The following is a 22,098-nucleotide window of genomic DNA, read 5'->3' on the forward strand; positions in this document are numbered from 1 at the left end:
CCTTTTTTTTTTCACACATACTATAATTTTATGTCATTAGTTAACTGAAAACTGAAAGTTTTATGAAAAATTAATCTATATTGAAAATATTAAACGGAAGTGGTATGAGATTAGCTAATTCGAAACAAAACATAATTGGTGATTGTCGAAAATTCTAGACGGCCATGTATAATAAATCCGCATCTTTCCTCGCGTGATGTGCCGAGATTCCAATCCATCTGCCAAAACAGCCAAATGCAATGTCACGTGAGTGTTAGATAACTTAGTTATGTATACATATCCGTGTATTACTTGGTTGGCCCGTCTTCCAAATCCATAGCAAAAAAATTCAGTAGTAACACTAAAAAATCATTATTCCTTAAGAGTGTGTATATATATGTACACGTAATGATGCGTAAAAGATGTATAAAATCTGCACTAGTGGAAAAAATCGGATCCTGTAACAGATTCAAATAACGAATAGATTTGCTTCTTCCATGTGGTAGATTTATATACACAGAATAGGAAGATATAGTTTGCATTTCAATGTGCACTTATATCTAGTTTGCATTTTATCAAATGTAACCTGAAATATATATCAAACAAAACAAAAAGGCAAAACACCAAAAAAGATTGGGAAAATTTGTTAGCGAATTAAATTGGACCTAAAGCCCGATATGTTCTAATTGGGCCGTAAACCCAACATACAAATCTGTTCAGAGGCGGGAGCTTCCCATTTAACGGTCATTCCTCTCATATTTTCAAACTCTTCCACACATCTCCTTGAATCCAAACCACCGACTCGTTTCCTCGCAAGTGCGAGGTTTTCACCGGCGGTTTTGTCAAAAATCTTCTCCCAACCTTCCTCCCATTCCCCATGTCCGTCGCAAAGCTCCACCGCCCCGTTCTCCCACTCCGTCCAGCTCCACTCTTTATTCAGCTTTCCCATCACTTCCGCCACGCACGAGCCGTTGCACGCGACCGTGCAAGGACGGCACTTGGCACCATTCAACGGTCCATGGCTCGAAAGAGCCGCCACTGGAACTCCGTATCTAGCCGGAGGAAAATCGTAGGTCCGATCGGTCATGATACAGAAAGGGAGAGGTTTGGTGACGTAAGGGACACGGTGAGTTGTGAGCTGAGCCTTGAAGGCAGACTCGGAGTTGAGATGAGTTAACCCAGCTGAGTCGAGGTCGGGAATGAGGGAGAGGCGCGAGAGAGCTACCGTCGAAGTGTTGAGATCGCCGACGCCAAAACGGTCGTTGAGACCACCGTAAGAGGATCCAGGTGGGACTAGGTACTGACCAGGTATAAAGTATTCCGGGTCGAGCGGGTCAGCCCAGTAACCGTCAACACGGGTCCGGACTATCCACTCGTATGTGAAGTTATTCTCGTTTTGGTATGCCTTTATCATCGTGATGCAACCTTCTACAAGGTTGAAGTACTGTAATAAGCCCTGTCATTGAGACCAAGAAGTAAAACACATGAGAAAATAGTAGATTAACAAAATAATAAATACCAGAAACAAATTACCAGATGTTAAAATGCTAGATTTAGTTGAGTAATTTTATTATATCATGTATACCCGATAGAATCACTTTTTGCAAACATGAAATGTCAAAATGTTCTAAAATGTTATGAATAATATCGACTCAATAAACGAAATTGATAGTACACGCGTATCATCACCATTGCTGTTTTTAAATAGGAGAAATGATGAAAGATGAAAGAAAAGATTGTATATGCAACAAAGTTTAAACCAATGTATATATACTTACTGCATGGTGCGCATTAAGCATATATTTCATTAAAAAATACACGAAAAGCTTCCGGGATTCACATAATCACCACGCCACACATTAGCATCATCATGCCACGCATTAACCATTTCATAACAATATATTACCATGAAATAGAAAAAAATACAAGAAAAAACAGGATACCTTTTTCCCTACAAGCAATATATGTAAGTTACAAGCTGTCAGATTAATCAAGATCCTCTTTATCGGGAAACGTGGGTCCGGATAAGGTAATGGGTCAATTTCAGTCTCGGACTAGTTGGACTACAAACTTGCGAGACAATGAAAATTTCCAAGAAATCATAAATTCAATCTTCAACCTCATAGACTATTAACTATTGAACCCGAATCTAGAAAGAGGCAATTAACTCATATTAGCAAATATAGTCAACAATTACTTAATAGTGTCATCGGCAATACCTTTTGAAACGCCATTTTTGACCGCAATTTTGTTATAAAGTAACGAGGAAAAAAAAAGAATTATCATATTGGACGGGATTGTGATCACACCAAATACCAAATGCCAAATACCAAATACCAAACCCATCATCAAACAAAAATTCCTTCACATGAGTAACGTACGGATCAAGAAACGGTTACACCAACCCTAAACCTCTCCAACTAAACGGACCCCTCCTGACCACTTTCTTATCCTTAATCATATATTTACGAATTTTATGTACTTAAAAGTCTTAAATATACTTTCCATAAATACTCCAGCATTTAATTAATAGAAATTTCGTGTAAGAATTAAAAAGGTAAGGAAGTAAAAAGAGTTGATAATTACCTTAATGCCATTGGGCGAATTCATAGGTGTGAGGACTCGAACCATCGGCTCAGTCTCATTGATCGGCTTAGGCTCGAAGATACGAACCCACGCGAGTCTTGGTGCGTCCTTAAGCAACCGAAGTTTAAAAGAATTTTGGTCAAGAGGACTATTAAGAAACAAATCAGCATTTGGATAAACCCTCAAGATCTTCTCCATAATCGACGGTCCGGTTAACTCGAACCGCCTCGCTCCTCCTACCAAACACACCGCAATCTTGGACTTTTCCAACTCCTCCCTCTTCCTCCGCCGTTGATTTTCCATCTCCTCCGCCGGAATAACGTCGCTAGGGTTCGAATCGACGGTGAAATCGGAGGTTTCGGTGGTGACGGTTAGGGGATGAGTGTAGATTAGGTTACGAAGAGGTGCTAGGGTTGGAAAAGGATCAAGGGAGAGAGATGAGAAAGAGATTAAGACGAGGAGGGAGAGTGACGGGATTATGAGAAGGAGAAGAAGACGACGATCGACGTCGGAGATTTTCCTGGAAACGTACATGGCGGTGGCGTAAGTGATCGTAACCCTAATCTGAGAAATAACGTCCACCGTCGATTGCTCACACACGTTTCATTTGTCGAGAGAGAGAGAGATTTTTTGTATTTATATAAAATTTATTTTTCTTCAAAACTTTTGAACTGATTCGGAGAGGCGCTGGTTTGTTGGGGTGGAAGGTGAAATCAACATTAAGCGTGGGTTTTGTTTTTGTTTTCTCTTTTCCTTCTCTTTTATTGGTTTTTCTTCTACAAAGATATGAAATGTCTATGAAGCTATATAAAATGGTTGAATTAATTTACTTTATACGTATTTTGATTACGTTTTTAAAAGGAAATGGTATTTTTTTTTTTCACGTTTCTTCGTTTGCTTAGTAAAGAATTTACGAATGTTTTAAATACTTGCAAGTTTTATAAATTAAAATGACTTTACAGCAGTTATATCATTTGGTAAAATAGTTTTTGCAGTGCTTAATTATCATCAATGCGAATATAGAAACGTATTAAACTGTAGTGTAACTGTTAGAACACCATTAATTGTATTAGGGGGATATTGACTAAAAAATGATGTTTTGGTGTATTATCATAAATTAAGAAAAATAACTTTTATATATTTTTATTAATTTAATATGATTGATGGAAAAGAAACTAAAACATCAAATCTTTGTGGAAAGAGAGAGTAGTATATTGGATTATTCAAAGACGTGGACTAATAAAAAAATGGATAGTTTGGGTTGCAAGAAAAGTTTTACTTTTTTGTTATTCAACAAAAGGAAAAGAAAAGTATTTGTTGTTATCCAAGATATGATTTATGTATATTTATTTGAGAGCATTGTACTAATTAGAATGTTCACATATGTCAATATATAACTATTTATAGAATTTACCCTTCAATCACTAAAAAATGAGATTCCAAATTTGTTATTAGTGCTCTAAATATTTTTCTTTAATTACCTTAAAATTAATATATAATATTTCTTCTTTGTTATTACTTATTGCATATATAAATTTATATAATTTTCAAATTTGTTTATATATTTAATCTTATTTAGATTATGTATTTAATTTAGTTTATTTACATCTAAGATATGCAATTACTTCTTTTTGAATACACAAACTATTATTGCCACCTTGTCAAATGTCAACCATGGAAAGGAAAAAAAGTTTATGATTCAATTTGTAAAATGGGCTTAAATATCTTAATATTGGCCCATTAGTATCATCTTCTCGAAACCCAGCAAAATCAGAGAGCGGCAAATCGTTGAAGAGAGATCTTCTTCTTCCTGAATCCGTAACGTTGGCTGAGGCGTGAGAACACAATGCAAGGTGGATCATCGGGTATTGGTTATGGTTTGAAGTATCAGGTAGCTCACGATCGTCTTCGTGCTTGATCCTTTGTCCATTTACGAGCTTCTTTAATGGTGGAAAATTTGCTTTTTTTCCAGGCCAGATGTATATCGGATGTGAAAGCAGATAGAGATCACACCAGCTTCCTCACTGGAACCCTAAGCTTGAAAGAAGAAAACGAGGTGATTGATCATTAAGATCTGTCTCGTCTTGTTTATGGATCGGAAGATTCTGATTTTGTTGATTTTTTTAGGTTCATTTGCTTCGTTTGTCATCTGGTGGATCTGAGCTGTTATGTGAGGGTTTGTTCTCGCATCCTAATGAAATTTGGGACCTTGCTTCTTGCCCTTTTGATCAACGCATTTTCTCTACTGTCTTCTCCACTGGTAATTCTTATTATCTCTAAACTGCTAATTTTCGATTGAATGTATAGTTTTTCAGAAATTGAAACTATGATCCATCCTGTTATTCATATTTAGTTGGAAATTTTATGTTTTGGTCTCGAAAATTGAAAATGTCAGACGAGAGTTACAATGTTGTTGTTTTGATTTCAAGGCGAGTCATTTGGAGCAGCAATATGGCAGATTCCTGAGCCATATGGTCAATCGAATTCTTCAACATTGGAATGTGTTGCTTCCCTTGATGCACATGTTGGTAAGATTAATTGGTGAGTTCATTGTCTACAGTTTCAGCAGTTTATCTACTCTGAGTGTGCATATAAGTGCAGTAGTCCAAAAGTGTTAGAACTTGTTACTTTTTTATCCTCATTTTCATGACGACTCTTGTGAAAATAGCGTTCTTTGGTGTCCCTCTGGAAATTCTGACAAGTTAATCAGCATGGACGAACAAAACCTTGTCTTGTGGAGTTTAGACTCTTCAAAGAAAAGTGCTGAGGTGATTTTTTGCTACAAGAAGAGAGAGGAAAAAACCCTTTAAATCATTTTTGCCTCCTGTGTTTCTAGACCACCTTTGAGGTACTTTCTGCTTAATCATTTTTTTTGTGGCTAATTATAGGTTTTATCTAAGGAGTCGGCTGGTATGCGTCATTCTTTATCTGGTGGAGCATGGAATCCACATGATGTGAATTCAATTGCAGCAACTTCTGAATCATCTATCCAGTTTTGGGATTTACGTACTATGAAGTATGTCATATTTGTTCCTCTCTTATTTTCACATGAAAATTAGTATACCGTATTCCTGCATGTTTGCTATTAATACTTTTTGGGTTCCAAAATCAGATACCTTTTATGTGAGTTTGATATGTTTGCATGTTTACAGGAAGGTTAATTCAATTGAACGTGCCCATGTACGTAATGTTGACTACAATCTCAAGAGAGAACATATACTCGTAAGACTTCTCACTTTGTATGTAAATATTTAAATGATTGTCAAGCAATTCCAACACAGTTAGAAAACAATCTGTTATATACATTGCAAATGGGCAGGACAGGAACAAGGAAGTAATTGTGTCATTGTAATTTTTTTCTTCCTGGCAAGATCTTTTGTTCTGAAAGGAAGTAGGTCCCCTATTTTACAGAAATGGTATCAGATGTTTGTATTTATGCATTGGACTGTCGATTGTGTAGGTCTCTGCAGATGATGAATCTGGTATACATCTCTGGGATCTTCGGAAGACCAATGTTCCTGTGCAAGAGCTCCCTGGTCATACACACTGGTAATTTAGCTCTATGCTGATTTGTGGATTGTTATTTTTCCCCTTCCATGACTCTGCTTCACTTGCACACAAATCTAATGCTTAGGACCTGGAATTTGTTTCTAGCGTGACTGTTCGTTCTGATTTTTTTTACAGGACATGGGCTGTCAGGTGTAACCCTGAGTATGAAGAGCTAATTCTGGTACTCATTTTTCCTACTTTTTTTATAGCACAATTGGACGAATATATATTCTTACTGTGCTTGTCACTATTAACAGCTTTAAGCTGCAAGTTGATGATTCTAGAACAAATTCTGTCACTCACTATGTATATTTTAAGTGTCAGTTTCTGATTAATTTAACCAAACACAGAGCGTTGGAACAGACTCGGCTGTCAACTTGTGGTTTGCATCAGCATCTAGTGAAAATAAAACCGCAGGAAGGTTAATACTCTTTATAATCGCACACAACAATGTTTCCAACTTTGTTTTGAACTTTTATTCTAATGCCGATGCTGTCCAGCCCGGTGGAAGCATCACGTCAGCGTGTGAACCCGTTGCTAAATTCTTATACTGACTACGAAGACAGTGTCTACGGTAACTGCTCTTGGAACAAATTGAGTTTAGTAACCATATTCTTACTCTAAAACCTGCATGAAGTTACTAAAATAATTGATGTCACAGGCCTTGCTTGGAGCTTGCGTGAGCCTTGGATTTTTGCATCATTGTCATATGACGGGAGGGTATGTAACTTTGCTTGTAACAACAACCTAAAGAACTATGGAGAACTAAGTAATAAACGATTTACTGCGCCAATTCTAAAATCTCAAAGCAGTTTGCAGAGTTCATCCCATAATTTTGGTGTTTTATGTTAGGTTGTGATCGAATCCGTCAAGCCTTTCCTACCAAGAAGATAGGTTCATTCGCCCAATCGAAGAAGGCTTCAAAGGAAAAGCTGCATTGTCATATGCTCTCATTTTATACAAATTTTGAACGTTTTGATAATAATCACAACACCAAAACTATTCTTCTACAATTGTTGAACTTTTACTCGTGTCTTTGTTCATCACACTATCTTTCTCAGCACAAGTCACAAAGATGTAAAAACAAACCTCGTGAAAATACTCACAAAGTCAATGAACCTGATATAATTCAGTTTATAATAAAGAAAATATCCGGATCAAGTAATCACCAGTATGTCATAATGCTACATATGCCTACTTGTTTTCCCTTTTTCTAGCTGCTACTCTGGTAAAGCCATAATTCCGAAAACTAAAATATGACTGAAAATATTGATCTGTCCTCAGATCCTGATAAACAAAACAATGCTCTATCGGGCGGTTCTATGTACATGAGACATTACATGCAAAATGGTGACAACAAGGCTTAGCCCCAAGGTTGGAAAACTCACTATGAAGTGCCCAAGCAGAGGATAGATTCAGTGTAATGATGTGAAGCTCACTGATGCGAATCTAACTAATCTGATAGCATTTCTTCAAGCTCAGGCTCGTCAGAGGTAGATGGATCATCGTAATCTAGACTTGTCCCGTTGTATAATCCTCTGTCCTTAAGATCACTCTGTTCTTCCTCATAGTCTGGCTCCGACCAATCTGGCTCATCCTCTTCCGTTTGATCATCATTGGTTACTGTTACTGCTGCGTCTTTATTTGTGGATTTGTTTTTCTTTCCAAGTTTTCTAGATTCCATTTGTGCCTTTGCCTTAGCCTCTGTATCTTCGCATATGCACGTCGATGGGTTCTCATGAAATTCACCTCTACCGGCTCTTACTTCCTTTGGCTCTCCCATGAACCCTCTCTGAAACGAACGGACTCTAGATGAAAACTCCTCCCACGTCGTGTTCTCTTTGTTCATGAATAATCTGTAAAGCTTTTTTGCATTCGGCCTAATAGTGGGTTTATGTCCTAAGTATCTCCTGCAAATTTCATACAACCAAAAGACTAAACCTTTGCAATTCCATTAAATAAACAAACTGAAAAATGCTTAAAACTTTGCATTCCGAAATATGAAGAAGAAGAAGAAGATGCTTCAGTACCTCCTCCCAGCCAATATTTTTGCCATATTGCCATTGTTGTTGGTTACAAATACGTCGCTTTCATCACAAACAAGGAAGTCGAGTGCAGCCATTCTAGAAGAGTACGAAGAAAAAGGTTCTAACTCTTCCTTTGTAGCTATAGTGTCTTTTGAATAGAAGTGTGGAAAGAGTGCTTTCAAAGGAGCCAATGATTCTTCTCCTCCATATACTTCACCAGACGCGACATATATATGAACATCACTGCCATATCCCAAAGCTCTAAGCATCAGCCCGACTTCTTCTGGAGTGAGTGGACATCTTCCTTGTCGCCTTTGCTTCTCTGGGTTGTTAATCTGCAATAAAATTGCAATATTAGTCATTAGTAGCTTGTTAATATAGTGTACAATGAATAGCATGTAATTTCTTAAACATTACAGAATAGGCATTACATGTAATGTTTTCCATCTCCTTCTAATTGCTGCAAGTTCTCTCCTTTCCTTATCACCACCACCATAATAGCATCCCGAGAATGCAAGCATATCAGGTTCAAACCTGCAACAAATTCAGTATCGCTTGCGTCAAACACGCTAGTATTTATACCTTCAAGATGTATATGTAGAATATCATAAAGATTCCTTGTTGACTAGAATATCAAATGTGAAGGGGTTACTAGATGAACTCGAGGATACACATGTTTATGCATTTGATTCCACTCGTTTCACGATGCAATCTCCTCTATTAGATAAGAATACTGAGGTTTACCAAAACAAAAAGATAAGAGCAATGACCACAGGATGGTTGAATTACCAACTAAGCCAACCTATGAGGGGATGCTAAAAGGTTTCAGTTGTGCTACATATTAATTCTCCCCAGAACAATGCCCTTATTCAGTGATGAAGTGAAAAAAGAAGAAATATTAGGATTTAAAGGTGTGTGGTGGTGCTACCTTAGATGTAAAGCAATGAAGTGTTTGCTCCTCAATCGCATGCGCCGGACCAATTCATTACCCATTGTAAGTATAGGATCAGTGAACTTTAGAGCATGGTAATTTACCCTACATCTTAGCTTTTGCAAGTCATCGCTCAACTTGTTTGAAAGTCTATAATCAAATTTGTTCAGTTGAACTGCCTGAAGCATAATACAGAAAAAAGTGATATAAGCCTATAGCGAGATGCTTAATCCAAAAGACAACTGCTTCTCCGTGGGTAAAAATGCTTCAAGTTCTATGTTTTGAAACAAACATCAATATGCTAGCAATCAACAAAATGGGTATGCCAAACAAAAGAATAGTACCAAAAACTGTGAAAACAATTAAATGGTAAGACTTGTGAAGAAAATTACTTGGAACTCCCAAAGCAAATAGTCGATAGAGGAGTAAGACAACAGACAATTTGCTTAGACATATTTTAAATACAATAAGTAAAAGTTTCAGCGAAAGAAGGAAACTTACATGCCTTTTGAGAAGAACAGGTAAAACACGGTTAATATAGCATCTCTCGTTACATTTCCGTGGTACACGCATTCTACTTGTACTCCATGTTCGGCCTCCTTTCAGTGGAAGTTGCTTTATAATTTTGACGTCGTCAGACAGAAATGATATAAACCAATCAACATCGAAAATATGCGAGAAGTCACTGCACAAAACTCACAAAGTTACTACGATGCATAACATTTGTTATAAGAAAAAGTTTATTCTGTCTCAAACCTGGCATCCTTCCAGTAAGACTTCTGGTCTAACTTGGGAACAACAAGAGTAGCATTTAGAATTCTTGCCGCAACAACTGCATCTACAATCTGTAGAAGAATGCATTTTAAAATTCCATAATAAACTTAATACAAATTGCCATATAACTACACTGTTGCTAGATCCATTAGCTGATTAAGAGTAAACAAAAGCTTGTATTTTGATAATCCATGGAGATAGGTATTAACAAGAGAAGTCAAGAAACTCACTCCAGTTCGTTGTTGGTTCAAACCACCACTAGTAGCTATAACCAAGTATCGATCATTTCTCGTCACAGCTTTCGCATCTACAAACACGTAATCGGATTTAGTGTGACTTGATTATAATCAATGCCTTGTTTCCACCAACTAATCGAAAGTTCCATACTTTTCGTGAGATCAATGTTACTAACTAATGGAATTTGATGAAAGTGTCTTACGCACTTGCGAATTTGCTGCTCGCATTGCTGCATCCAAAAAAGAATTCAGCATTTCGTGAACGCCAGATGTCACGATCTGATCTGCCTCCAGCTCTCTGTTATGGATGGATCCAATCCATTTTGCACAAAGTAAAATCATCAAATAGGTCGGAAAAGTTTCAAACTTTAGCGACGAATAATGAAACCCACTAACCGGAATACGGAAACCTGTAGCTTTGATCGCATCATTGGATGAGTAGCGAACGCGTGGAGGAAGGCGATCGGAATCGCCGGGAAACGGGGCAAGGAAAGAGAGAAAAGCGAAGAGAATGAGGAGAGATAAGAAGACGGCGAAAACGAGAGGGAGGAGACGACGGAGACGGTTGTAGTAAGGGTAGCGCCGCCGATGGAAACTCATGGCGGCGGCCGTGTAACAACCTCGCCACTCAGAGCAACAGAGAGAGAATGAAAGTTTGGATATTTGGAATCAAAACATGTTGAGAATGTTACTGTATTTGAGAATCACAAAGCATTGTTTCGATCACGAGAGACAAACAACAACAATATTATTCTCTTTTCTTCAAATCATCAGAGAGAGAGAGAGAGAGAAATTGAGTTCCTTTTGTTTTTGAGCACTTTCTTATAGAGAAGAGAGAGAGCTACGATAGTTTTCGGTCTTATTACATCTGTTTAATTAAAAAATCTGTTAATTTTGATGACAATTGACTAAAATTATGAAATTATTAGCTTACTTTATACTTTTTTTTAATAAAAGGGTAATTTTTTTTTTTTTTAAAGAACATCAAAATATTGATCTAAAAGACGGTAGTCGGCAGCATTGATTTATTTTATTAGTCTTAAAATGAGTATTAACTTATAGTTAGTTTCTGTTAAATTCATATTTGCCTATCTTTAGTAGTTAATCTCATTGAGAAAAAGCATGATTATCAGGGATTTTATATGAATCAATGGAATACACTCATATATAACACTCATAGTCATAGATCTTCACTACACAAACAGATGTCCCCAAGTCGGCCAAAAAAACAAAAAAAAATGTCCCCAATAGTTGACAAAAGAAGCAGAGAATTGTGAGTAAAAGATATAATTAGTGAGTAACTAATTTTACTATTTACTATTTAGTATTCTATATCTACGATTTGGGCAGTGAAGATCTTTTACCTCAGTAATTAAGGGAAAGAAAAACAGAAATCATTTTGTTTAAAGAGAAAATATCTTCTTCTTCCTTTTTTTTTTTTTTTTTTTTCTTTTCTTATATATATTATTAGTTCAGGAAAGTATCTTCTTTTTGTTTTGCATTGTTGTACGATATACTATAGTTAGCAAAATTCTGGTTTGGTATTCTATGGTTTGAAATCAGCTAAGTAAAGAGGATTGGTCCTCTATCTATGGACAATGTCTTTGTATTTGGATGAGTAAGATACAAAAGAAAAAAGAGAAAAACAGGAGCAAGTTGTAACATTATTACGTTTGTTTCTGTCGTTTCCATCTGTCCTTTATGTTTTCACAGTAATTATTCTCTTCTTTGTTTTAAGTTATCAAGTTTCAATATATCATCATATGCATTGCACTTGTTACCTTTAAAAAATTATGTTAAATTCATTGTCAGAAAACATAACTATAACAAACTCAATCGCATTTGATGGTTCGTTCTCATGTCGCCTTGTTTTTAGGTGTTTCAACCGTATTGCTGATCCGTTTCATCAAATCGTCTCAATGAACCACCAAAACGTATCGATCATCTGGTTGATTGGTGACCTCCAGAACGGTTACGTCACCAACTAGAATCACCAGTTTGTACTAGAATCACCAGCTCCCATGAAATGGCAGAGAATCAACAGCAAAGAGGAAGAGACCAAAACCGCTCTTATTCACGAACAATGAACACTTCCCATTCTACATATTAACCATACTTGTTAGAGAGTCCTCTGGCCCAGGGGCTTTGGTCTTCCGACCATATAATCCGGGCCCCGAGCATCGCACACCATCTTAGATTTAGAAGTGCTGCAGCAAGATGCTCCTCAGAGTTCCTGAACAGTTCTATTATCTTTGTTTCGGCTTCAGGGTCTTCGCTCATGACGAAATTTTCCTCAAGCTCTATTTTCTTCTCCTGAAGACTCTCTTTGTCTTCTTCGTTGAGCATCCTTAAGCTCAGAACATTCAAAGCTTCTATAGCTGTTGCATGATACCCTTTTTCCACATAACAAGTGAAAACATAATGGCATGTCGTTGGATCTGGATTCACTTTCTCTCGGTGCATTTGCTCCACTATGTACTCAATCACATCAATCATTCCCTGCAGACAAATGTGTATACTAATGCAGTTTATTCGCTTTCATTACTTTTAGCGTTTTTACAACAGATATCTTTACCTTCTCGAATGCTTTACGCAAAATGGTGTTGTATGATAAGACATCAAGATGTATCTCTTCCAATGCAGCTTGGTCCAAGAGATTGAGTGCCTCCTCGAAATTCCCATCATTCAACAAAATCTAAGAGGAAATACACCGCTTTAAGTAATGAAAAAAAATGAACAACAATAAGCAGCTAGATTCCACCAAAAAATTGGACGTTCTGAGTGTGAGCGATGGTTCAAGAAAATTTGGAATGTGTCTGTACTGTGTAGAATTCTTTCATATTGAACTGAATACTTGTAGCAAGTTCTTGAAAAAAAATGGCAGCAAACTTTTAAAATTGTAAACAAATACTCTGTTATTACCTTCATCAGAGCAGTAAACGTAACAGCTTTTGGAGAAAATCCGTCACGGATCATCATGGAAACTAGGGCACAAGCTGATTTATACGAGTGAATAATGCTGCAACAATCAATCATTATATTGTAGGTAGCAACGTCTGCAGGGCAGCCACATGATTTCATACGTTTGAATATATTGATCACCATGTCAGTCTGCATGTAATTTAAGAACAGCGATCAATATTGCTATTTAGATGTTGGTCCAATGAAAATTTCAAAAATTAGACCATCAAAACTTACTTCGTTTGCCTCAAGAAGTGAATGAAGAACTATGTTGTATGTAGGCGTTCCTAGATACATATTGCTGTGAACATTGAGGTTTTCAGCCTTTTGCAGGTGTCGGATCATCTCATTCACCATACCTTCAGCTCCGAGGGCTCTAAGCTGGGGAAAGAAAAAGGAAGTGTAAACAATAAGTTCATTGTTCTGATATATAACACATACAAACACAATGACGAAGTAAAGATTGATAGTATCGTCTTAAAAAGGATTTTCCAGCTGCTTTTTAGCTGAATAATATTATATTTGATTATCCTCTGCTTCAAACAGGTCAAGACCTATTTATTTATATGGAGCAGAAACTAACCACATTCCGCCTTGAGATAGGACTGTGCTGAAAACCATTTCTCACCATGTCCATTTCTATAGCATTAATCCTTTTACAACAGTCTACTTGGGACAACATGTTGCCCTCTTCATATGGTGCATTTACATTACCAAATAAGGAAAAGAGCAGTTCATAGGTCCTCATATCTGGACGCAGTTTTAGCTGTTTCATTCTAGCCAAAACTCGGACAGCACGCTCTGGTTGATCCTACAAAGCAATAGTAAGAAACTGAATCTCACAGTGACATGCATAGATAAACAGAACAAAGTTGTTTAGGTTCAAGGATTATGTACTAAATATGGACACATAATAACAAGACCTATAAAACATGACAACTACTTAGACTGCAGATTATTTTTGTACGAATATTTCGAGTAAGAACTAATAGAACAGAACATTAACCCTTTGTTCCGAGTGTCTCCTATGATTAGAGTGGCAACATAGTCACAAGTATGGTCTTTTGAACTTTCTATGGCATCTAGGATCAAACTCATGTACTTGAGGCTTCGGGAAAAAATACTTGTAACAGAATACACAAACATTGAAAGGTAAAAGAGGTATCTACGGTAACTGGCTTTCAATATGTAGAATCAAAATAACTAACCAAGGAGTCATATGCAGCAAGAAGGTTATTAAAAGGATATGCGTACGAGCATTCAGATATTTGATCCAGCAGATGTTCAGCTAAATCAACTTGAAAGGCTTTACTGCAATAGGCTGACACCGTAGCTAGAGTTGAATCATATGGTTTCAGATTCTGCTGCTGCATTACTTTCAACTGCGTAGAGATATGAAACATAAAGAGAAATCGTTATAAGAAAAAAAAAAATAAACTACAGAAAGAAAGATATTATGAAAGAGGTGACTTGTACAATATATAAACTCTTACCAGTGTCATGCCATATTCATATCCTCCTGGAAATGCAACAGCTCTAATGAAACCATCATATGTGTGGCTTGATGGTAGCAACCCAATATTTTGCATCTGTTAGTGGGGATAAGAAGAAAGTCAGCGAAATGAGGTTTTACCTAATACCACAAAGCAGGACCCGAACCAGATAAAATCATAAAAGACAAGGGAAGCAGACAGCTATTTAACAGCTTTTATAGCCCAACAAGGATGATAAAGAGCTGGTATCAATGATCATGAAAGCTTCGGAATTTCAATCAAGGTAATAGACAGAAGATCAAAGTTCCCACTAAAGATTCGTTAATGCTGCAACTGTCTCCTACAAATGTTTCGAAGAGTTTTTTTTCTCATAACTCTACAGTATCGCACGCAGAGCATAGAGAGTGGATAAGGACATGAAATGGATGAATGGGAAAGGAGTGGGAGATACCTGAAGCATTAGCTGCTCCGCTAGCTCAGAGTTTTTAGATTGTCCACATGCATGAATCACATCATTGAACGACCACCTGAGGACCCTAGTTGCAGGGATTTTGTTGTGACCTTTCGGCAAAGCCACTTTGGAAGACGAATTGTACTCCACATTGTGATCATTTACTCCAAAAGCAACTTTCTCTGATCCTGTTTCACCTTTTGCTGGTACAGGAATATCCAGTGTCGTGGAATGCAATTTTCCTCTGTTGGATTTAACAAAGAGCTCTCCTCTTGAAGCTAGATCCACCATGTGTTGCAATAATTCATATGCTGATTTCAAATCCCCTAGCCTCGTAAAGGACCATATGAATTTTCTGAGAGGAAGTATATCCAGGCTATAGTGGTTGACATAGTGTTTCCAGATATCATTGACAGCTGATAGATTGCGCTGAAAAACTGCAAGCTGAAAATAATATTAATCAGATAACAAAGAAAGTAAGATCAATGCAAATGAAACCTCTATGTCAAGGAACAAAAGGAAGTCCTTAAGCGACAGTAAAGCTAAGACAAAAATGGGGACAAAAAATAAAATGATAAGTCCTGTCCACATCTCCTACACTCCAAATTTTGAAGTTGGCATATAACACCTCTTGAAAGAAAAAAGATAAAGGCACTGAAATAAGATCTATTCTTAACAAACCTTGAGAAGTGCTGCATAAGTTATTTCATTCTTCCCTACTCTCCGTTGATCCATCAATTCCAAACATTTACTAGCATGATATACACTTCTCGTTTTTGCACAGGCGCCAAGAAAATAGTTATAAACGGGCAGAATAGGAGAGATACTATCATCTTCTCCGACAGCGTGAATAAACTCTGATGCCTGAACAAATATGCCCAAAAATATTCACTCATCTCCTTTAGTCACATTATGTAAGAATATACTGGTTATTTGAGTGGAATAACTATACCTTATCCAAGTGCCCCCCATTACAAAGGGATTGTACAATGAACAACAAAGATCTGCTGTCCAGACTAATTTCCTTCTTACACATTACACTGTAAGTCTCCATGACAAACTACACGAACAATTTACTGGCTTGAGGTCAGAGACAACAAGAGTACTGTATTATGAGAAATTAATTACAGATTTACATCTCAGCCCTACCAAAACTTCATTGAAATATAACTTGTGAAAGATAAACAAAGATTAAACAAATCCAAAGGGAGATTTTGTCATATATCAAACTTACCACAGGATCCGGTGATCGAGCACAATAATGTAGAATATCATGAAAATCATGAGCACTAAGTGAATAATTCCCCTGTATAAACTGAAAAAGCAGAGCTGAAGCTCCAGGCCTCTCTCCGGAACGAAGTGCATCAACAATCTGCACCTGTAAGATTTTTGACTCATCTTGGCATCGGATGAATTCATTACCTGCATATGAAAGCAAGCACTCTCAAGTCACAAAATCTCGTCTTTAATAATCCAAGTAAGATGAAATAGATAGTGAGAGACAAACAGACCATACCAATCAATGTTGTGACACTACGAGAACAAGAACAACCAGCCCCATTATCGATTCCACTTAGTCCTCGTCCCTATAATCAAATACCCATTTAATCAAATTGAAAAGTTTTCAAATTTAATTGAGGAAACACAGGGAACTGATAACTAACCCGAGATACGTAAGGCGTTAACTTTGACGACGACGAGCTCACAATAAATCGCAATGGAGAAAGCCACCTTCATTGCTCAAACACGAAGCAAAGTCAATGAACATTTGTTGAACACAAAAAAAAAAAAAAAAAAAAAAAAAAAACCAATTTTTCCAAAATAACTTACAGAGCTCTGTACATAGCTTTTCAGGCTCGATTCTGAGCTTCTTCGAGATTAGCAATTTACGAAAAGGAGAAAACTTACTTCACAAAACTAAAATCTAAACCCTAAATCAGTAAGCGAACATTTCCATTGATCGAAACTCGTTTCAATTGTGTATCTGGTTCTAGCAATCTACACAAAGAGATGCGACCATGTAAGAGAAGAGACGCTTGCCGAAAAGAAAACATTTCAGGTTTATCAGTCTGATGGAAAAACAATTAATGGGCCGTGTTCTTCACATTTGGCCCATTTATGCATTTCTGATTGGGCATTCCAATTTCTCTTCGGTTTGATTTGATCTGGACTGGTTTAGTTTGATATCTTTTTTTTTTTTTTTTTTTTTGAAAAAGTTTAGTTTGATATTTTTGAAGAGATCATTGAGTTCTGTGAGAGAAAGATTAATCTCATAATTCTATCAAAATGAATTGATTTAAGGTGAAAACTTGTGAAAGATATTCCCTGGTTTTTACCATTACTATATATATATATATATAGTCCTGCATAGTGCATATAACTGCATACTGCCAAAAAAAAGTAGATCAAAAACAAAAAACATTTCAATCAACCAACTCATGTAGAAAAATATTAGTGATCACCTAATACAAAAATATCAAATACCATCAGTGTGCTTAAACAATGAAACTACATAATACTAATATCAAGAGAATAATACATGCGGAGTCATACCCATTCTCATCTACTGATATTTTGTGTCTACTAGAAATGAGACTTCATTATTTTTTATACATAGAACATCTGAACATATAAAAGTTTACACTTTTTATTTTATTTTATTAGTTGAATTGATAAATTATCATTTCATTTGCTCCACAACTTTCACTGGAACATAACCCATGTTCTTGGCCATCTCTCTCAGAACATTCTTCCGAATCTTCCCAGTGTGAATCTTAGGAACATCCGAGAAGACTACTGTCTTTGGAACCATCTTCATGTTCTTGATCCCAATCTTTCTCTCACAGAACTCAATGATCTCTTCCTCTTTCGCTTCAGCTCCTTCTATGAGCTTCACGAATGCACACATCGATTCTCCTAAAGCTTCGTCCGGTCGACCAACTACCGCTGCATCATAAACCGCCGGGTGACTATAGAGAATCCCTTCTATCTCTTTTGACCCCATAATTTCTCCTCCGCATGTTATAACATCTTGTGACCTATCTTTATATTGTATGTAGCTTTGGATGTGGAAACATCATAATCATTAGTAATATTCAAAGTAATATTCAAAGTTATCGATGATTTATTAATTTACTTACCCATCAGGATCTATAACTCCCATGTCGCGACTCCAGAACCATCCACCTCGAAAAGCTGCTTCAGTGGCTTCCTTGTCCTTGAAGTAACCGCTCATGACGGTATTCCCCCGGAGAATAATCACCCCGATAGTCTTGCCGTCGTGTGGAACCGATTTCATGGTGGTTGGGTCCAACACATCGACAGCTTCCTTGGCGAAATGGTTGAGACCATCTCTTGCCTTGAGCCTTGAACTCTCTTCTTCAGGTAGATTCTCCCACTCGGGCATCCACAAACAAGCTGTTCCTAGTCCATACACCTCCGTGCATCCATAAGCCATCATCACTTTGAATCCTAGCTTCTTGAGTCTTAACATGACCTGTCCAAATAAATTAATATCTTATACTATGATTCTATGTAAAATATTAATATTAATCTACTGTGACGGAGCTAACGTATAAAGCAAGGCATTATATATAACCTAAAATATGGAAGTTCAAACCGAATAAGCCGGATTGAACAAACATGTAATTCAAAACTCTGTGATTAGTTTTACCTCAGGAGGCGAGGATCCTCCGCTCATAACCTGTACGGTCCATGGGAACGACTTCTTGACCGAGTCTGGTGCATTGGCAATCATGTTGAGAACCGGAGGCGAGCCACCAAAGTTAGTTACCTTGTGCTTCACGATACTATCAAATATAACTCTGTCGTTGACTTCCCTGAGACAGACGTTGACTCCTCCAAAAGCCGCAACTGTCCAAACAGAGCTCCACCCGCTACAATGGTACATAGGAACTGTCCAGAGATAAACCGGCATTGGTTTCATCTCATTCATAACACCAGTAGCAGTTGCGTTCAGATACGCACCGCGGTGACTATAGACGACACATTTGGGCGTGGATGTGGTTCCGGATGTGAAGTTGAGGGCGATTGGATCGCATTCGTCAACCGGTCGTAGGGGTATGAAATTAGGGTTTCCGGAAGAGAGAAAATCCTCGTATTCTTCATATTTTGATTTCTCGGTTTGATTTTCTGTGATTGTGATGATGAGAGGTTGTTCTTCGATGTTTGAGAGGAGACTGAGAGATTCTTCAGCGACGGAGAGGAACTCAGAGTCAACGAAGAAGACTTTTGGCTTCGTTTTCTCCAGCGCCATCGCAAGCATCTGAGAATTGAAGGTCGTGTTCAACACGCAAAGTACTGATCCAGCCATCGGAGCTCCAAAATAAAGCTCACATAACGCAGGAACATTTGGCGCTAAAGCAGCCACCTGATAAAAGAAATTGTTTAAATAAAAGAAAAAAGTATATATGACCAATATGGCAATATATAAAAGTCGTTGAACCACTTACAACGTCGTGGCGGGAGAGACCGAGGTCGGAGAGAGCAGAGGCAAGGCGGACGCAACGGTCACGTGTTTGTCGCCAAGTGTACTGAATATCACCATACACGACGGAGGTTCTGGGGCCAAAGGCGACGGCGGCTCTCTCGAGGAAGCTGATCGGAGTAAGCGGGACGTAATTCGCCGAGCACCTAATTGTTCCTTCCATCTTTTCTCTATGGTTATTGAGCTACTAAAAGCATAAAAAAGGATTAGCTTATTGTATTTATAGGCAAACTATTTTGTGTAACGCTCCAACAATTAATATGAAATCTTTGATTAATTATGACCACAAGAAGCCAAATTTGGCTACTAAATCAGAATCTGTGAAGAAGCTTGGTTACATTGCCACATCTGTTTAGAGAATCTGAGTTGTCACAAGTTTTAAGGAGCTTTAATTACCAAACAAATCTCTTGTACTAATCCTTTTTTTGTACTAATCCAAAACAAAGGGACACCAATAGGCATGGGATAAAAACCCGACCCGAACTTTCCGACCCGACCTAACCCGAAAAAACGCAATTCGGTATGCTTCGGGTGTGGGAGATATACCGATCGGAATAGATGAAATTAGGACTTCGGTTTTCTATTCGGTCGGTTCGGTTCGGGTATTCCGATCGGTTACCGACGATTACCGAAAATGAAACCTAAATATAAAAGCCAAATTTTTTTTTACCCTAATCTCATTTCATTTCTTTCACTTCCTCGAGCCTCACTCTCGATTTGCGACTGGCGACGCCTCAATCTCGTCTTCCTCGTCAAATTATCAGTCATTCTTCCTTGTTTGTCCTCCGATTTGGTATAAGGTGAGTTAGAAATCCTCTACTCTCTCTGTTTAAGTGTTGATTTCGATTTGGGATTTAGGGTTTTGTTCTTTGGGTTTGGGGCTTTTACGAATCGATGTTATTGCTCAATTTATCATTTCCGGTTGTGTCTGTCTAGGTATTCTGCTTGTCTGAAACTGAAAGACTGAAACCGGAAACCTTAATTCCTTATAATCTCTCTTCTATGTAGATATCGGAAACTGAAGACAACAACGAAGCTTTTTTGGGTGAGGAAGCTGATGGTGATGGTACTACAGAATCTTCTGCGGGAAGGAGAAGAAGACCCACGACAGAGCGATCAAGCAGTGATGTTCCAAAGCCGAAGAAAGCAAAGAAAAAGCAAGCGCATAGAGCTGAAGTTTGGCAGCATTATATTGAGAAGGAAGATCTTGTAGGTGTAGCTAGGTGTCGGTATTGTTCCCAACAGATTGGATGTGATACTAAGTTACATGGGACAAGTTCCATGAAGAGTCATCTGCTAAGATGCAAGTTTTACAAGGCACATCAAGATCTTGGTACTCAGAAGGTGTTGGCTGGTGATATGAGGGGTGCAATCACTACAGTTCCTTATGATAAAGCGCTTTTTAGGAGGTCAGTGAATGAGTTGCTTGTTTTGTGTGAGTTACCATTTGCATTTGTGGAGTCTGAAGGATTTAAGAGATTCTGTGCAAATATGCTTCCATTGTACACGGTTCACTGTAGGAGGACAGCAACTGAAGACGTCTTTAAGATGTTTCTTAGTGAAACAGCTAAATTGAAGAGTCTGTTTAGCTGTGAACAGCAGAGAGTGTCTTTGACGACTGATATTTGGGTTGCTCCTACAACTGCTTGCAGCTACATGGTGATCACTGCTCATTGGATTGACAAGGGCTGGGATTTGCAGAAAAGGATTATCTGGTTCAAGCCTGTGACAGATCATAAAGGAGACACCATTGCTGATCATCTTAGAGCATGTCTAGAGGAATGGGGATTTAAAAAGGTATTCACTATCACAGTAGATAATGCTAAAGGGAATGACAAAGCAATTAGGTTGTTCACAGATGCTTGTAGGTCGATGGGGCCTAATGCATTAGTTAGAGACGGTTCATTAATCCATATGCGTTGCTGTGCACATATACTGAACTTGATAGTCAGAGATGGCCTAGCAAAGGTAAATGAAAGCATTGTAGCCATTAGGAATGCAATTAGGTATGTAAGATCATCAGGTGATAGGTTGAAATCATTTAAGTTGAGGGTTGAGACAGGTAAGTGTGGTAGAGGAAGCTCTTGTTTAGACTGTGTGACAAGGTGGAACAGCACATATCTCATGCTAACAAATGCTTTGAAATTTAGAGTTGCATTTGAGAAGTTACTCGCAGAAGACAAGCTCTATAATGACTACTTCCAGGAATCAGAAGAAGAGAATGGAGAGAGTGGACCAGAGGGTGCAAAGAAGAGGGTTGGACCTCCTACTTCAAAAGGCTGGGATGATGTGCAAAGGTTAGTGAAGTTCTTAAAGATCTTTTTCGACTGCACCTTGGCTTTTTCAGCCACTAAGACAGTTACTTCTACAATCTGTTACCATGAGATAGTGCTTATTGAAAGAAGTTTGATTAATTTGAGCATCAATGATGATCAAGAGTTGCGGCTTGAAGCAATGGATATAAGGGCCAAACTTGAGAAGTATTGGGATGGACTGATCAATATGAATCCACTAGTGATCAGTGCTAGTGTGTTTGATCCTAGGAACAAGATGCAATTTGCTAATATCTGCTTTGACAAGCTTTATGGGAAGGATAGTTTGGAA

General features: G+C 37.7%; 5 protein-coding genes across 7 annotated transcripts; 1 reads left to right on the forward strand and 4 right to left on the reverse strand.

The window, feature by feature from the left end:
* Positions 1 to 528: 528 nt before the first annotated feature.
* On the reverse strand, positions 529 to 3,383 carry LOC9325134. Its single transcript, XM_002889025.2, has 2 exons — positions 2,566 to 3,383; positions 529 to 1,435 (listed from the first exon to the last, which is right to left on the reverse strand). The coding sequence occupies exons 1-2, from the start codon at positions 3,097 to 3,099 to the stop codon at positions 662 to 664; spliced, it is 1,308 nt and encodes a 435-aa protein (XP_002889071.1). The 5' UTR covers positions 3,100 to 3,383; the 3' UTR covers positions 529 to 661.
* Positions 3,384 to 4,249: 866 nt separating this feature from the next.
* LOC9325135 (WD repeat-containing protein DWA2) lies at positions 4,250 to 7,331 on the forward strand. 2 transcript variants are annotated; one of them, XM_002887585.2, is made up of 13 exons: positions 4,250 to 4,456; positions 4,538 to 4,621; positions 4,693 to 4,825; positions 4,995 to 5,106; positions 5,234 to 5,333; positions 5,454 to 5,581; positions 5,718 to 5,787; positions 6,026 to 6,114; positions 6,250 to 6,295; positions 6,465 to 6,535; positions 6,615 to 6,688; positions 6,776 to 6,834; positions 6,967 to 7,258. In XM_002887585.2, exons 1-13 carry the CDS (start codon positions 4,412 to 4,414, stop codon positions 7,006 to 7,008), a joined length of 1,053 nt encoding a protein of 350 aa, XP_002887631.1. In that variant the 5' UTR covers positions 4,250 to 4,411; the 3' UTR covers positions 7,009 to 7,258. The 2 variants fall into 2 exon arrangements, with proteins under 2 accessions (XP_002887631.1, XP_020890990.1); XM_021035331.1 differs by having other exon boundaries at positions 4,318 to 4,456; positions 6,776 to 6,883; positions 6,967 to 7,331.
* Positions 7,225 to 10,910, reverse strand: LOC9323696 (uncharacterized protein At1g04910). Its single transcript, XM_021035330.1, has 9 exons — positions 10,479 to 10,910; positions 10,290 to 10,380; positions 10,077 to 10,153; positions 9,829 to 9,917; positions 9,574 to 9,757; positions 9,070 to 9,251; positions 8,573 to 8,675; positions 8,145 to 8,476; positions 7,225 to 8,024 (listed from the first exon to the last, which is right to left on the reverse strand). The coding sequence occupies exons 1-9, from the start codon at positions 10,680 to 10,682 to the stop codon at positions 7,568 to 7,570; spliced, it is 1,719 nt and encodes a 572-aa protein (XP_020890989.1). The 5' UTR covers positions 10,683 to 10,910; the 3' UTR covers positions 7,225 to 7,567.
* Positions 10,911 to 11,738: 828 nt separating this feature from the next.
* On the reverse strand, positions 11,739 to 17,039 carry LOC9325136 (pentatricopeptide repeat-containing protein At1g76280). 2 transcript variants are annotated; one of them, XM_021035594.1, is made up of 14 exons: positions 16,818 to 17,039; positions 16,652 to 16,718; positions 16,504 to 16,573; positions 16,222 to 16,409; positions 15,940 to 16,047; positions 15,669 to 15,851; positions 14,988 to 15,431; positions 14,537 to 14,632; positions 14,252 to 14,425; positions 13,627 to 13,854; positions 13,281 to 13,424; positions 13,005 to 13,193; positions 12,658 to 12,777; positions 11,739 to 12,581 (listed from the first exon to the last, which is right to left on the reverse strand). In XM_021035594.1, the coding sequence occupies exons 1-14, from the start codon at positions 16,829 to 16,831 to the stop codon at positions 12,189 to 12,191; spliced, it is 2,418 nt and encodes an 805-aa protein (XP_020891253.1). In that variant the 5' UTR covers positions 16,832 to 17,039; the 3' UTR covers positions 11,739 to 12,188. The 2 variants fall into 2 exon arrangements, with proteins under 2 accessions (XP_020891253.1, XP_020891255.1); XM_021035596.1 differs by lacking the exons at positions 16,504 to 16,573; positions 16,652 to 16,718; positions 16,818 to 17,039 and having other exon boundaries at positions 15,940 to 16,063; positions 16,222 to 16,303.
* A 440-nt stretch (positions 17,040 to 17,479) lies between these two features.
* On the reverse strand, positions 17,480 to 19,686 carry LOC9325137 (probable acyl-activating enzyme 21). Its single transcript, XM_002889028.2, has 4 exons — positions 19,460 to 19,686; positions 18,661 to 19,377; positions 18,128 to 18,483; positions 17,480 to 18,046 (listed from the first exon to the last, which is right to left on the reverse strand). The coding sequence occupies exons 1-4, from the start codon at positions 19,655 to 19,657 to the stop codon at positions 17,668 to 17,670; spliced, it is 1,650 nt and encodes a 549-aa protein (XP_002889074.1). The 5' UTR covers positions 19,658 to 19,686; the 3' UTR covers positions 17,480 to 17,667.
* Between the last annotated feature and the right edge of the window lie 2,412 nt (positions 19,687 to 22,098).

This window comes from Arabidopsis lyrata (assembly GCF_000004255.2).
Source record: "Arabidopsis lyrata subsp. lyrata unplaced genomic scaffold ARALYscaffold_2, whole genome shotgun sequence".
Taxonomy (NCBI): domain Eukaryota; kingdom Viridiplantae; phylum Streptophyta; class Magnoliopsida; order Brassicales; family Brassicaceae; genus Arabidopsis; species Arabidopsis lyrata.

Excerpts from the sequence above, each read along its gene's own strand:
- LOC9325137 (XM_002889028.2), bottom strand. The coding sequence starts at position 19,657 with ATGGAAGGAACAATTAGGTGCTCGGCGAATTACGTCCCGCTTACTCCG. Across the intron at positions 19,378-19,459 it reads GTCTCTCCCGCCACGACGTT|GTGGCTGCTTTAGCGCCAAA; the intron begins GTAAGTGGTTCA and ends TTCTTTTATCAG. Across the intron at positions 18,047-18,127 it reads GGAGTTATAGATCCTGATGG|CTACATACAATATAAAGATA; the intron begins GTAAGTAAATTA and ends CCACATCCAAAG.
- LOC9325135 (XM_021035331.1), top strand. The coding sequence starts at position 4,412 with ATGCAAGGTGGATCATCGGGTATTGGTTATGGTTTGAAGTATCAG. Across the intron at positions 4,622-4,692 it reads GCTTGAAAGAAGAAAACGAG|GTTCATTTGCTTCGTTTGTC; the intron begins GTGATTGATCAT and ends TGATTTTTTTAG. Across the intron at positions 6,689-6,775 it reads CTACGAAGACAGTGTCTACG|GCCTTGCTTGGAGCTTGCGT; the intron begins GTAACTGCTCTT and ends TTGATGTCACAG.
- LOC9325136 (XM_021035594.1), bottom strand. Across the intron at positions 16,410-16,503 it reads TAGTGTCACAACATTGATTG|GTAATGAATTCATCCGATGC; the intron begins GTATGGTCTGTT and ends TTTCATATGCAG. Across the intron at positions 15,852-15,939 it reads ATGGGGGGCACTTGGATAAG|GCATCAGAGTTTATTCACGC; the intron begins GTATAGTTATTC and ends ATATTTGTTCAG.
- LOC9325134 (XM_002889025.2), bottom strand. The coding sequence starts at position 3,099 with ATGTACGTTTCCAGGAAAATCTCCGACGTCGATCGTCGTCTTCTTCTC. Across the intron at positions 1,436-2,565 it reads ATTCGCCCAATGGCATTAAG|GGCTTATTACAGTACTTCAA; the intron begins GTAATTATCAAC and ends TCTCAATGACAG.
- LOC9323696 (XM_021035330.1), bottom strand. The coding sequence starts at position 10,682 with ATGAGTTTCCATCGGCGGCGCTACCCTTACTACAACCGTCTCCGTCGT. Across the intron at positions 10,154-10,289 it reads TGCGAGCAGCAAATTCGCAA|ATGCGAAAGCTGTGACGAGA; the intron begins GTGCGTAAGACA and ends ACGTGTTTGTAG. Across the intron at positions 8,025-8,144 it reads AAAATATTGGCTGGGAGGAG|GAGATACTTAGGACATAAAC; the intron begins GTACTGAAGCAT and ends TGAAATTTGCAG.